Source organism: Sphaeramia orbicularis, chromosome 9 (assembly GCF_902148855.1).
Source record: "Sphaeramia orbicularis chromosome 9, fSphaOr1.1, whole genome shotgun sequence".
In the NCBI taxonomy this organism is placed as follows: domain Eukaryota; kingdom Metazoa; phylum Chordata; class Actinopteri; order Kurtiformes; family Apogonidae; genus Sphaeramia; species Sphaeramia orbicularis.
The window spans coordinates 12566724-12582737 of NC_043965.1; the positions used below are offsets into that span (position 1 = coordinate 12566724).

General features: G+C 36.2%; 1 protein-coding gene across 1 annotated transcript in view; it reads left to right on the forward strand.

Moving 5' to 3' along the window:
- The first annotated feature begins 1656 nt into the window (after positions 1 to 1656).
- The window catches only part of LOC115425604 (transmembrane protein 132C), a 55202-nt gene continuing 40844 nt past the window's right edge, over positions 1657 to 16014 (forward strand). Inside the window, exon 1 of the mRNA XM_030143238.1 lies at positions 1657 to 1919. Within this exon, the coding sequence (XP_029999098.1) occupies positions 1657 to 1919 (263 nt within the window). The remainder of the gene's footprint in view (positions 1920 to 16014) is intronic.

The following is a 16014-nucleotide window of genomic DNA, read 5'->3' on the forward strand; positions in this document are numbered from 1 at the left end:
TAAAGAACAGCAATAATTACATACAAACAATGGTCAGAAAAAAAACCCAAAAAACTCCAACAGCACTAATGGTAAAGGGCAGCACATCCCAGCGATGGTAAGAACAATACCAGATGGTAAAGGACAACACAGACCAACTAGATGAGGAACAACAAGCACACATGAACATTTAAGACAGAGTATTTATGGAACCTCAGTTTAAGACCCTCCATCCTTGAACTGGGACCAGATCATATTTTTGTATAGCAGTTTAAATCAGTGGATGTTTTGGCGTTGCTTGTGTTGGATGTCCAGACTGTTCCAAAGTTTCACTCCACATACAGACACACAAAAACATTTATAAGTGGTTCGAAATTCGGGTAATGCGAAATCTCCAAAGCCTCTCAAATTATGAGTACTCTCCCGAATTGTGAAGTTTTTTGTATATTACTTGGTAGTAATTTGCCGAATGCTTTAAATAAGATTATTGCTGTATAATATTTTACAAGATCGTGGATTTTTAATAGTTTTGAGTGAATAAAGGGATACTGAGTGTGTTCTAGAAATCCAACCTTATATATGATCCGTACTGCTCGTTTCTGTAAATTAATGCATTTAAGGGGTCTGCGCTCTCTTTTCTAGAAAAGCACTGGTAGAGCTCAGACCTCCGCCAAGGCAGATCAGTGCCCCCCCCCCCCGATCACCACCAAAATGTAATCATCTGTTCCTTGTGCCAGTATCAACATTTCCGGAAATTTTCATCCAAATCCGTCCACACACAAACAGACAGACAGACAAACCAACGCCGACTAAAACATGACCTCCTTGGCGGAGGTAATAATGGCAAATTACCAAGCTGATAAGATAACTGTAGTGGTTGTAGTTATTTAATAATCTCATATTGAATCAATCGGTCCATCATTTAAACTGCAGTGCAGAGGTCGTCAGTGTTATTTCCATTAATATGTTCAAAGTCATTAGTTTAATGCGTCTAAATGAATGTGATTTAGTGGTTTTCTGCAGCTGCATGTGGAGGCTTTAGTGTGTTTCTTTCACACTGGTGGAAGTGACAGCAGCTCCGTGGGTTATCAGAAAGCTAAAAATGCCACTGATGTGGCATTAATAAGCCATAGTAGCATAATATTAACCTTTCTTTCTGGGGCACTTTTCAAAACAGTGTTCCAAAGTGCTTTACAAGATGAATACAAATGTAAGCCATCAGTGACAAAATATCTTTTTTTTTGCTGCGAGAGCATGAATGTTCTGCTGAAAACTGGCTCCGGGCTCTGCTTCAGGACGCCACCACAGAGGCTGCATCTGTTTCTGGAGAAATCACTGAGTTAGGTTTGTCTGAGGTCACTTAACCCTATAACAGCAAACGTATCATATTTGATATATGAGTTTTGAAGCCCTCTACATGATCAGTGTGATATTTTTTTTCTTGAAAAACCTGATGTATACAATTAGATACATGCAATACACAGATAATCCACCAGTGGAGAGGTACGTATTACATCAGGACCTCTTTTGCGCATGCAGGTCACTTCAGGGTCACATTCAGTTCATACTCAAAACTGATAGATTTAATGTATAACATGAATGAGCACACAAAAAAATCGGATTTCACCCAAAAATCCGAATTGTGCATTAAGACCTGCCGTCTGAACGTAGCCTTACATGCATGCTGTCAAACTCCAGCTAACTCCTTTCCTCCTGCTCTGTTTCTCTGCTCAGGTTTCCCCAAACTGCGACCAGGTTTTGGTGAACGGTAAAGAAATGCGCGGCCGTCAGTCTTTGGCGGTAAACTTCAACTACCTCCACCTGTCTGCACAGCTCCAGCTCACCGTCTGGGTCCCCAAACTACCTTTGCAGATAGACGTGTCCGACACGGAGCTAAGCCAGGTCAAAGGCTGGAGAGTCCCCATCGTCACCAACAAGAGGTATTTTTAACTTTTATTAATGAAAATGCCATGTGTAGGATTTAGGGACATCTAGTGGTGAAGTTGCAGATTGTAGCCAACTGAACACACCTCACCTCACTATACTTTCCAAGCAGGTTTGGAAGTTTTCAATGGCTGCTAAAAATGCAAAAACCACAACAGACCCTTTAGTACCATGTACAGTACCAATGTTGACTGGTTCACAATATTGTTGGGGTTAACACTGGCTTATGAACGCACATAATTAATTAGGGGAAACATGTTTTTTTTACCTCTGCCAGGAGGTATTGTGATCACTTTGCTTTGTGTGTTTGTTTGTTTGCGTGTTTGTTTGTTAGCAACTTTACGGGAAAACTTTATCTTTACCAAATTGTACCCACAGATAGGCCTAGGCCCTGGGACCAACCCATTAAATTTTGGGCCAAGTAGGCCAAAGTTCAAGGTCACAAAATCTACAATATTCCTATCTCTCATCATTGAGCAGTTTTCGAAAATTCATAGAAAATTCAAAACGACTCCGATTAGCATCTAATTTGATTCACACGTAGCTTATAACAATATCTTGTATCTGGCACAAAATTGTCCACATCCACTGTAGAATGTGGACTCTGTGGACATTTCAATTTAACATTGAAAATCCCATTTATTATATATTTTTCATTATAACTCAACAAATATTGATTGGAATTTAATATACTTTGACATACACATGACTGGTACCAAGCTTCAACTTTTTCTGCTGTATGGAAAAACCTTGAAACTGTTTAATTTAAAAAGAAATAGTCGATCCACACATGCACACCGTTTGGGGTGCTTGGTGGAGGTTTACGTTCTCTGAACACTTGTTTGTTTTTCATTTTCATCTGGTTAAATTAGTTATTTTTTGTATTCAAAGGCTTCAATATGGGGTTATTAAAAAAACTTCCTTGGATACAAAGATGAAAGGGGAACTCCACCTCAAACAACCTATTAGAAAATACAGGGTGGGGAAGCAAAATTTACAATATTTTGAGGCAGGGATTGAAAGACAGTGTATGACCAATTAGTTTATTGAAAGTCATGAGAATTTATTTGCCACAAGAAAATTTACATCATAGAAAATGTTTTTATTCTATGTGTCCTCCTTCTTTCTCAATAACTGCCTTCACACGCTTCCTGAAACTTGCGCAAGTGTTCCTCAAATATTGGGGTGACAACTTCTCCCATTCTTCTTTAATAGTATCTTCCAGACTTTCTGGTAATAGTTTTGCTCATAGTCATTCTCTTCTTTCCATTCTAAACAGTCTTTATGGACACTCCAACTATTTTTGAAATCTCCTTTGGTGTGACGAGTGCATTCAGCAAATCACACACTCTTTGACGTTTGCTTTCCTGATTACTCATATGGGCAAAAGTTTCTGAAAAGGTATGGATAATAGTGTTAGGTATGATTATGACATCAGTATATGTTTGGTTTCAAAACAATTGACGTAGTGCCTGCTGAGAAAAAACAACTAAATGTTCATTGTAAATTTTGCTTCCCCACCCTGTAATGCGAGTAGTATATTAGTTTAATAGACAGCAATCCATACTTCGTTAAGGTTCTGAGATATTGGGGCTTTGAGAACGAAGCGCAACACTGATTTAACTGGAAAAAGGAGTGATACAGAAAAAGATGCTAATCTCCGTTTTCATTACTTTTGAAATATTCAGTAGACCTGAATGACACACCAACCCGATTTTTGGCGGTTGGATGTCGTTGGGCAGTCTGGCAAAGTCGGTGACATGAGTCTGTTTGGTGTGTTCTGTTCGATCAGCCATCGTTAATGCCGTCGTCAGTCTTTTCGGGCGATTCAACATGTGTAATCGGCCACTTCCCGTCGTTCAGTCGGACCAGTCTGATTTTTGCAGGGATAGCCCTTGACTAGTGAATCAGTAAACACAGAAGTGTCCATGTGAATCCAGCTGTGCCAAGGTCCTTCACACTATTACTGTCTTCTATAATAGTCCATTCACTGCTCATATCGTATCTGAATGAGTGCCAGTCAGTGTTTTCTATGGACTTCATTCATTCCATGAGGTGAACACTGTTAGCATTCTTAGCATAGTGCGATTTCTCCTCAGTTTTCGACTGTGACATCTTTCTTCTTCCACATGAAAAAGCCCTAGAGCTGACAACACCAGTATCTTCTTATTACTAACCATCCGTTCAACGAGTACAACAACAACAACCCTTCTGGACTACTCAACACTCTCTGCTGACAACAATGACTGACGACAGCGAGCTCTGGGTTTAGACAGATGTTCCGTCATTTTCCGTTTTTTCGCAGAACGTACACTCAAGTCCGTAGTCGGTTTGGTTTGTTCTTCACACTTTTTTGACCGTGTTGGGCAGACGTAAGCTGGCTAATTATTCGGGCTACCTTTTCTGATGGCAATCGGCAGTCGGGTTGGTGTGTCTTCGCCTTTAGGTCGCATGTGCTAATGAGCGACTCTGGACTGGAATGGATGGGTCGACTCTTCAGATATGAAGTTCTAACAACGCATGCAACGAGGACCCACTATGACAGACAGAACGACCGCAGACGTCCCGCTGAATTCTCCAAACATTTTGCAGCGTGTTAGAGCAGTCAAAGAGCAAAACTGCAAATACAGAAAATGGTTTGCAGCGCTGGTTAATGCAGTTGTTCTGCTTCAGAGCACAGTCAAAGGATATTGCTTCTCCAACAAAAAGAACAGGTTTTGTCCCTGTAAGGGAAGAGAAGAACCAGAGAGATAGAATGAGTCAAGGCTGGATGAGATTCGACTGTTTCATTGGTTTTTAAAAGAGAAAATGATGCAAGACGCTTTGTTCCTCTGTTACGTGTGTGTGTGTGTGTGTGTGTGTGTGTGTGTGTGTGTGTGTGTGATATACTGCTTATTGAATGGAGCACTTGAGAGCACATATCATTCCAGCCGGTCTATATTTCCTATGAGGTCAAGGCCCACCTGGCTCCACTGAAGACAACCATTATGGCTTTAGCATCATTCCAACTGAATGGAGCGTTTATTCACTTAAACACACAAACACACACTTAAACTCTCAATAAGGAGGTCATGGACCGAAGTTGACCTGGTAATCATATGTTGTTTTTGCTCTATTGGACTGCACTATTTAGATCACAGGTGTCAAACATGTGGCCCGGGGACCAAATCCGACCCGCCAAAGGGTCCAGTCCAGCCTGTGGGATGAATTTGTGAAATGCAAAAATTACTCTGAAGATATTAACAATCAATAGTGTCAGAATTATTTCAATCCGGGCTCCACATACAGACACATATAATCTCAAGTAAAATACTCTTGTAGTAACCTATAAATAATGACAACTGCAAATTTTCTCGTTGCTTTAGTGTAAAAAAAAACAAAAAACATGTAAAATCACATGAAAATGTTTACATCGACAAACTACTTTTTCCAAAAAAATGTGAATAACCTGAACAAATATGAACAATCTGAAATGTCTTAAGAGATTTAAGTGCAATTTTACCAATATTCTGCCTGTTAGTAAATATTTTGTGTTTTTGTAATTGTAAAGTAAGTTGTAATGCACATGTGTAAATGATAAACAGAGGCAGAATATTGTTCAAATTGCACCTGTTTTTCTTAAGACATTTCAAGTTGTCCATGTTCTTCAGATTTTTAACCCTTTCATGCATGAATGATGAGAACCTAACTCAATATTTTTTTCTTGAGTGAGGTTTTTTTGTTTCCTCTTTTAGGCATGAAAAAAACTATGCAATTGAATTTTTTTCCCACTCAGTTGGACACTGTGTGTTTAATTTTTGAACCAAAGAAACATGTATTTAAAACCCATCTTCAGAAAGTGATAAACTGTGTGAAAAATAAGAAATAAAAACATTTTTAATGCCACTAATGCCTTTATCTCACATTTTAACATACTCTAATACTAGCTGTTACTCATTTCATGGAGATAATATGCAAAAAACAAAAAAAAAACCCAAACCTTTTTGTTCAAGAAAAATGTTAATTACAGTCTAATAACAATTAACAACTGATTTACACTCAGACATGTTACTGCAGATCAGGTTTATTAAGAACAGCAAAATTACACTAATGGAATGAATGTCAGTGTATGGGATGATGCATAAGCGTCCACTGTGTTGGCTGATATGAAACTAAAACAACAAAATCCATGAATATACTAGAAGCACTCGGAGAGCGCAGACCTCCGCCAAGGCTGATCAGTGCCCCCCCCCCGTGGGCCCCCCCACCCCTGATCACCACCAAAATGTAATCATTTCTTCCTTATCCCATTTCCAACAAACCCTGAAAATTTCATCCAAATCTGTCCATAACTTTTTGAGTTATGTTGCACACTAACGGACAGACAAACAAACAAACAGACAGACAGACAAACAAACAAAAAGACAGACAGACAAACAAACAAACAAACCCTGGCAAAAACATAACCTCCTTGGCGGAGGTAACAAGAGAACAGCTGGAGAAGAACTGTCCACTGGAGTGACCACTATGCATGAAAGGGTTAAGGAAATGTTATAGATGTAAACATTGACATCATTTAACCCTTTCATGTATAGTGGTCACTACAGTGGACAGTTCTTCTCCAGCTGTTCTCTCGTATATTCATGGGTTTTGTTGTTTTGGTTTCATATCAGCCAACACAGTGGACACTTTTGCACCATCCCATAATAATACACTGACATTCATACCATTACTATAACTTTGCTTTACTTGATAAACCTGATCTGCAGTAACATGTTTGAGTGTAAATCAATTGCTAATAAAAATTGGGAATATGATACAATATGAGAAAACATCAGATTAGCTCCATTAATAATGTTTTGATTTTTATAGTTTTCACCCAGTAGATCACTCTCTGATATTCAAAAATTAAACACATGGTGTCCAGCGAAGTGGACATTTTTGGAACTCCACAAAAAATCATGAAGGTAGATTTGTTTCTTTATTGCTTTAACCAAAAAAAAATATTTTCATTAAAAAAAAAAAATAAAAATCAGTTTTAAAAAAAATTCACTTCAATCAAAGAAAAGTGTTCAAATGCAATTTTTTGGGTCATAATTTTTTTTTCAAACACTTTTTTTATTGAATTTTTTTTTAGTTAAAGCAATAAAGTGGACAGATTTATTTATTTTTAATAAAGCTGTAAAACTCTTGTTCCTTACAGAGGACAAAAAAATGCATTGCAGGGTCTCAGAAGGTTGTAGAATGTTAAAATGTGAGAACAGATTAACAGCATTGAAAAAATGTATGTCAAAGTTTTCACACAGTATGTCTTTAAATGCATGGTGTCCAGCGTTTTGTAACCCCATGAAAAATTGGTTCTTAAAAAAAAAAAAAAAAAATCCAGTTTTTCATACCTAAAGAGGAATAAAAACACTCAGGAAAAAAATTTTGATTAAGGATCTCATAATTCATGTGTCGGAAGTCGGGGGATGAGAAAACCAAAGAAAACACCAATGTAAAGATCTGCTTTTATGTCAAATATTTGAGTATAATTTTAATTTATTACAATTTAAATTTTCTATACCTAATATTTGGAACCAATATTTACTTTTAAAGTCTTTGAAAAGGTTTGTTAAGCATCTTCGTGTTATTCATGCAAAAAATTATATAATATTTTCAAATCGGATTTTATATTTTTTGTGTGGTTTTTGGCCTTTTATGTTGATATAGTAGGTTAAAGTGAAAAAAAAATAGGCAGATGAGATAGATGAAGTTGTGCTGAAAAAAAAAGATACCCAACATGGGTATAGTAAACATTTGTTTATATAGTATATAAAGGCAAAATCAGAAGTACTGAAAAACAGCCAAAATATGCTCAGACCACTAAGGGTTAAGATTGAAAGATTTTTTTTTATTTTTATTGTCAATTCACTAGATGCACAGGACACACAGAGAAATGACATACTGTTTCTCTCTCACCATGCATTTAAAAAATTAAAAAGACGTAAATATAGAATAAGAACAAATAGACAACAAATAATAAAGGGTGGGACCTTTATATATGGAGTTTCCATGGGCTCCTTCTGGGTACTTTGGCTCCTCCCACCTTCCACAGACATGCACTGATAGGTTAATTGGTTAATCCAGTGGTCCCCTACCCCCGGTCAGTGGATTATTTGGTACCGGGCTGCAAAGAAAAAAAAACTGTGGTTAATATTAAAGCAATTTTTTCCATTCCTCTTCCGGAGATTTTATTTTGAAAAGCGACTAGTTTAGAATATTATCCTCTATTTTGCATTTTGTATTGTGCATTTCTCAGTATAAATCATGTATTTTCCTATATTTAATTCACAGATCGTGTAAATCAGGGGTGTCAAACTCATTTTAGTTCAGTTCCACATTCAGCCCAATTTGATCTCCAGTGGGCCGGACCAGTAAAATAATAACAGTGAAAAAAGTAAAATTTTATTATGATCAGGTTTACATCCACAAAGTTTCCTTGAAAATCTAAATACCATGAACAAATTGAATTGTCATAAGAAAAACAAGTGCAATTTTAACTTTTTAACACTAAAAAAATGCCTTGTTTTTATCAGTTTATCATTTACACATGTGCATTACAATCGCACAAAACATTTCGTAACAGGCAGAATGTTGGTAAAATTGCATTTACTTTTCTTAAGACATTTCTGGTTGTTCATATTTGTTCAGGTTATTCACATTTTTTTTTTTTTATAAATGTATAGTTTGGTCATGTAAACATTTTCATGTAATTTTACTTTTTTACACCCAAAAAAAAAAAAAAAAAAAAAAAAAAACCAGAAAATTTTGGGTTGTCATTATTTATAGGTCATTATGATAATATTTTACTGGTTCTGACCCACTTTAAATCTAATTGGACCGTATGTGTCTGTATGTGGAACCTGAATTAAAATGATTTTAACACCATTGATTGTTAATATCTTAAGTGTAATTTTTGCATTTCACAAATTCATCCCGCGGGCCAGATTGGACCCTTTGGCAGGCCGGATTTGGCCCCCGGGCCGTATGTTTGACACCTGTGTGTTCATGTAAACTCAGAGTAAATTCAAAGTTAATTATATTAAAACAGAGAAAAATGAAAAAAAGCTGACTTTTTCAGCAGAGATATCGCTAACTGAATGTTTCCATCCACTGTCATTGATCCAACTCCATGGCTTTCACTGGTGAATCAAAGTTGTGGAAGATGACAGTGTTTCTATGGTAACTATGAAGCCTCTGAACATCCAAATGGGTCATATCTGATGACCACGAAAAGACGGCAAACTGCATTTAACACTAAATATTTACATGTACTGATAGGATTAGTGGATCAACAGGTATTAAACAGTTTAGATCAGTAGCTGGTTTGTGTCGTAGGTGGCTGTTTGGGTTTTTATGGGTTAAAAGACAACATCTAATCTAAGGAGTAGCAATTAAATCCTTCATTTCCACTGCATTTTTTTTTTTTTTTTTAAATCAGAGCTATGGATTCACCCAGGGAGATAAAATATGACGTAGTGAATTCTGAAGGTTGTTCCGTTACCAAAGCATAAAATTGGGGAAATCCTGGAACCCACGCTGAGCAGCTGTCTACAGGACTGGGAATCCCCACAAATCCACAAATTACACAAATAAGATGAGTGTTTTCCAGGGCCAGGAAACCAGAGAATTGTTTTCCACAGGGTTTAGGCGGTGAAGTGCTGAGGAGACGGCATGCATGTAAATAATGTCCCCGTAATCTGGAACACTTAAGAATGTCGTCTGCACAAATGCATTTCTAATTGTGAGATTAAAGCCGGTCTTATTTGGGGTTAGTTTATTCACCATGCACTGAAAAACAAAGCTGATCATCCAACATGATTCAGACCAACTGGAAGGAGGATGATGGTTTCCTCATAAATCAGTGTTTCTCAAACAGTTTTGGGGGGCGGGGGTGTCACTCCTGGGTGTTTGTTTTTTTTTTCTCTTTAGGTTAGAAAAGACATATTTTTGAAATTATGATACACTTGCAAATGTATTTTAACTGTATTCTTCTGTGAAAAAAACAAAAAAAAATTATTTAAAAAAACTGACATTTTTTGGTTATTCACAGTTACAGTTTTTTCACGTTATTTTCCATTTGACGTGTAAAATCACACTATTTATGTCATTTCATTGATATTTTTCAGTATCTTAAAAATACAGGAAAAATCTGTAAAATAAACTGAAAATGCTGTTAAATTACAGATTTTTTATTTTTACAGTGTACAGTGGTTACACTTAATCAGAATAAGAGTATCGTCTTCAATACTCATCTAGTCACATGATAATTATAACTGCACATGGAGATTAACACTGAACTATCCAAATACATGATTCTAAAGTTTAGCTCAGTGTTTTTCAACCTTGGGGTCGGGACCCCACGTGGGGTCGCCTGGAATTCAAATGGGGTCACCTGAAATTTCTAGTAATTGATAAAAAATTAAAACTTACAAATAAAAATTTACATTATATAGCCTAAATGTTGCCTAAAATTAACATTTATTTGCAACATATTACAGCAAACAATTACACGATCAAAAACAAATTAATTTTAGCAAACAAAATGTCTCCGTTTTGAATGTCTGGGGTCGCCTGAAATTTCTCATAATTTATTTAAAAAAATGTAAAAATTAAAACCTACTAAGAAAAATGTATGTTATATAGTCAAAATATTGTCTACAATTAATGTTTATTTGCAACATATTATAGTAAACTATTACACGATCAAGAACAAATTAATTTTAGCAAATAAAATGTCTCCGTTTTGAATGTCTGGGGTTGCCAGAAATTTTGAATAATTTATAAAAAAAATTTAAAAATTAAAACTTACTAATAAAAATTTACATTATATTGGCTAAATGTTGCCTAACATTAATGTTTATTTGCAACATATTATAGCAAACAATTACATGATCAAAAACAAATTAATTTTAGCAAATAAAATGTCTCCGTTTTGAATGTCTGGGGTTGCCTGAAATTTGCAATAATTTGTAAAAAAAAAACATTTTTAAAATTAAAACTTACTAAGAAAAATGTACGTTATATAGTCAAAATATTGTCTAAAATTAACGTTTATTTGCAACATATTATAGCAAACAATTACACGATCAAAAACAAATTAATTTTAGCAAATAAAATGTCTCTGTTTTGAATGTCTGGGGTCGCCTGAAATTTGTGATGTTAAAATGGGGTTTGTTTGTAAAGTCTGGAAAAAACAGCAGATGTGTTTGTCTAAACAGGTCAGAGGTCTGCGCTCTCAGAGTGCTTTTCTAGTTTGTTTGTTTGTCTCTTAGCAAGATAACTTGAAAAGTTATGGACAGATTTTAAAGAAATTTTCAGGAAATGTTGATATTGGCACAAGGAACAAATGACTAAATTTTGGTGGTGATCGGGGGGGGGGGGGGGCGCTCACCGAGTGCTTTTCTAGTTCGTTCATTCATTCATTCATGTCCTATTTACTCTTAATAACTTTATTATAATTTTATGCACTTTGCAAATTCATAGCATGGGCCAGTTTGGAACCTTTCACAGGCTGCATGTTTGACCCCCCTGTTGTACAGTTTGGGGGAAAAAATGAATGAATGAACGAATGAATGAAAGAATGACTCAAACTCACTAATCAATGTACTGCAGCTAGGGATGTCCGATAATATCAGCCCACTGATATTATCGGCCCGATATTGGGATAAAAATGTAATATCGGTGATTATCATTATTGTTTTTTCTGCCTATCATTAAAACCCATAAAATAATGCCTTGATTTCACCGGCATTTACCGACGTGTAAATGAAGCATCGTTTGTAGCTGAAAGAAATGTGCGGTTTTCAAAATAGTACAGTAGAGTTGCCGCACTGTAGTAGACTCATGGAGGGAGGGAGAGAAAATAAATAAATATGGCATTTTTTCCACAACTTCAGTTGAAGTATGTATTCTTTGCACAGACAGTGTTTACATTTTGAAAGCCTTGTTGCATTTGAGAATGCATCCAATGGGGCATCACAATAAAATTAGGCATGATGTGTTAATTCCATGACAGCAGATATGTGATGTTACCTAAAATTAGTTTAATATCCCACATATATCGGCAGCGGTATCGGTAGATATCGGAATCGGAAATTAAGCGTTGGACAATATCGGCAAATCGGTTTTTGGCAAAAAAGCCAATATCGGACATCCCTAATTGCAGCTCTACTATTTTCATTATTACTCATAGAAGCATATTTTCCTGGTGCATCTCTTAGTGCCTGTCTGCTTTTATGTTTGCATGTGTCTGTGTATTGTCTGTACAAACCTGTGTGTGTGTGTGTGTGTGTGTAACCATTTGTGCATTTCTGCTTTTCCCCATCTTGCCGCCCTTCCATTCTGTTCAGCTGGGCCTATTTTTCAATTTTGCCAATTTCTGCTCAGATAGCCACCAAACCCACAGACACAAGCGCACACCTCTATCTTCCCTAACCACCATCTCACAAAGTGAAACACAGGCATCGCAGGTACACACACACACACACACACACACACACACACACACACACATATATGACTGGGACGCTGGGAAATGGAAGGAGAATTCATGTAATATTACCTGGGTTTCACACTCCGGGACAGTAGGGCACAGAGGCAGCTCTTTGTGTGTGATTGTGGCTGAATGTATGATCCTGTGTGGGCCTGTCTGCATGTGGTGTTGTGTAGATATTACGCAGGGGGGAGGCAAAGAAGAAAGAATGTGTGCGTCTTTTGTGTGTGTGTCTGTGTGTAACGGAACAAGAGATCCTCCACTGGGAAACAACGGAGAGAGGTTTTGTGTTTTACGCTGATTCCATTCCAGCTTAATACTGCATTTATTCTGTATTTAGAGCTGATTATTCAGTCCCATCTGCTGTGGAGTTACACATTCTACAGTTCGATTTTAGGTCTGGGGATCAATTAATCACAATTAGCAACTTCTTTCTTAACCCTTTCATGCACAAATTATGAGAACCTTAATCAAATTTTTTTCCTGAGTGTTTTTATTCCTCTTTTGGCATGAAAAAAACAATGCGATTGAAAATTTTCCTCTGAAAAATAAAATAAAATAAAATAAATAAATACAGGGTGGGGAAGCAAAATTTACAATGAACATTTAGTTGTTTTTTCTCAGCAGGCACTACGTCAGTTGTTTTGAAACCAAACATATATTGATGTCATAATCATACCTAACACTATTATCCATACCTTTTCAGAAACTTTTGCCCATATGAGTAATCAGGAAAGCAAATGTCAAAGAGTGTGTGATTTGCTGAATGCACTCGTCACACCAAAGGAGATTTCAAAAATAGTTGGAGTGTCCATAAAGACTGTTTATAATGGAAAGAAGAGAATGACTATGAGCAAAACTATTACCAGAAAGTCTGGAAGATACTATTAAAGAAGAATAGGAGAAGTTGTCACCCGAATATTTGAGGAACACTTGCGCAAGTTTCAGGAAGCGTGTGAAGGCAGTTATTGAGAAAGAAGGAGGACACATAGAATAAAAACATTTTCTATTATGTACATTTTCTTGTGGCAAATAAATTCTCATGACTTTCAATAAACTAATTGGTCATACATTGTCTTTCAATCCCTGCCTCAAAATATTGTAAATTTTGCTTCCCCACCCTGTAAATAAAATAAAAATAATCTAAAAATTTAAAAAATACATAAAAAAAAAAAAAAAAAAAATCTTATGAACCTATTTTTCATGAAGTTGCAAAAATGTCCACTCAGCTGGACACCACATGTTTCATTTTTGACACACAGAAACATGTATTTACTGATAAACTGTGTGAAAACTATGGGGAGGGCTTGTGATTCTGGGGGTTTATGCTCAGGAGAGATCTACATAATGTTACCAATTCATGTCAGAAAAGACATGTAGTGTCTTAAAACTTTAATAAAGATATGTGTAAAAAAATAACAAAAAACAAAAAAACAAAAAGCACAACAAAACCCATGAATATACGAGAGAACAGCTCTAGAATAGCTGTCCACTGTAGTGACCAGTATGCATGAAAGGGTTAAAGGTGCCGGAGACTTTTGTGATCAATTTTTCATCAAATCTGTCAAACCTCACTCATATTCTCAGTGTCATGAATCTGTAAGTCTTTCTGTCATTACTTACCTGAATCTCTTGCATTACGGTGAACAGTGTCTTAGTGCCATCCACCAGAAACAAAACGTGTTTACAAACAAGCCGGGATGTAACTTGGGCATCTCCGGAATTTTGTCACGATGTGCATTGTGGGAAGTGAAGGCTCATGCAGTGGCAGCTGGAACAGACACGATCAGAAACGGCAGGAACTCCCTTCCTTCTATGCATATTCCTCCAGCCGTTTCCCGTTTCCGTGTGTTTGTTTCATCCATATAATACCATATGGTCGTGCTGCCACTGTCAGGTGGCTGTGCGAACCTCCGTTTCCAACAATGCACGTCGCAACAAAATTCTGAAGATGCCCAAGTGACATCCCGGCTCGTTTGTAAACACGTGGTTTGTTTCTGGTGGATGACACTAAGAAATTGTTCACCATAATGCAAGAGATTCAGGTGAGTAATCCCAGAAAGACTTACAGATTTGTGATACTTAAGCTATGACTGAGGTTTGACAGATTTGATGAAAAATTGGTCACGTAAGTCTCCAGCACCTTTAAGGTCTGAAGCAAGGTTATTATCGTTAACGAAAACTAACAAAATGACAAAAACTAGAATTGAAAAAACATTTTTTCGTTAACTGAAATAAATAAAAACTGTAATTAAAAGAAAAAAAAAACAACCAACTGAAACTGTATTGTGTGTTTACAAAACTAAAACGGATAAAAATTATGGATAAAATTCCCTTCGTTTTCATCTTTATCAATGTCAGATTGATACAAAAGTGATTTATTTTGCTCTAGCTATTTTAGCAAGCGGCACCATACGGTACTTCACTTGTTCGTCACTTGTCGTTTAGAGTGGTCTTCTCATCCCAACTACACAGGGTGTCCCATAAGTCTCCATACATAGGAAAAATAAATGTTTCTTGTCATAAACCATTTTTATTTATATAATATGCTCTATATGACTGCCATTTTGTCGGGAACACATTTCAATGCGTGTCCTCCACTGCTGAAGAACTATAAAGAAGAAATATAAAGAAATACATGTTAGAACCATATGTATTATGTCTCCTATGTATGGAGACTTATGGGACACCCTGTATTATTCTTATCTTATTATTTAACACTATTTTATTAAATAATGGTTATTTGAAGCATCCTAAAAGCACTTTTTTACCGTCTGAGAGGCAGATGTTAGTTCCTTTGGAAATGGAGAATTAGAAAAATTTTGTGGCATAATATTAGATCCTGTTCTGAACAAATAAAAATGTGTTTATTGTCTGTATATATTTCTGGTGTAATTCAATTCTTCCACAAAATAATCTTTAAAAAAAAGAAACAAACCAAAAATTGCCTTTTTAACAGTATCATGATATATATCATGGCATATCATATTGTGATCCTAGTATTGTTTTTTTTTTTTTAATATAATCTAAAGAAAATGTACTTTTTATAGAAAAAAAATCTCAATAACCATTTCCTCTATTAGAAGTGTAGATCAGCATTATTTACAGAATGTAGTTTCTGACAAGTGCGGATCCTGTACAGAGCCACTAAAACAACCGACCAGGTCAATAATGCATGTATTAATGCAATAGATTTTTATTTCTCACTTCCAACCACACAAGTAACATATCCTTTTTCACCCTGGCAGTTGCCTTGAGATCATTGATTTAAATGTGCAGAGCAACCGCTTTGTGTATAACCAATACAGATGTGTGTTTAAAGGGGCTCAATTTCGATTGTACATTTGCTCTGGTGCACAAGGGCAATCCACAGGGGGAGGTGATTTCAGGCATTTTAATGCTTTTTCAGCTGAGAAAAGTGCTGGGAGTATAGTTTTACTGTTTGTTTTAAACTGCAGAAGTGTTGCCAAAGAATGGAAAACAGATAAAACCCAAAGGGGGTTTTCTATCAAGGCCCGTTGTGTTTGAAATAATGTTCACCCAGGCATTCCTCCAGACACACACCGTACAAACAG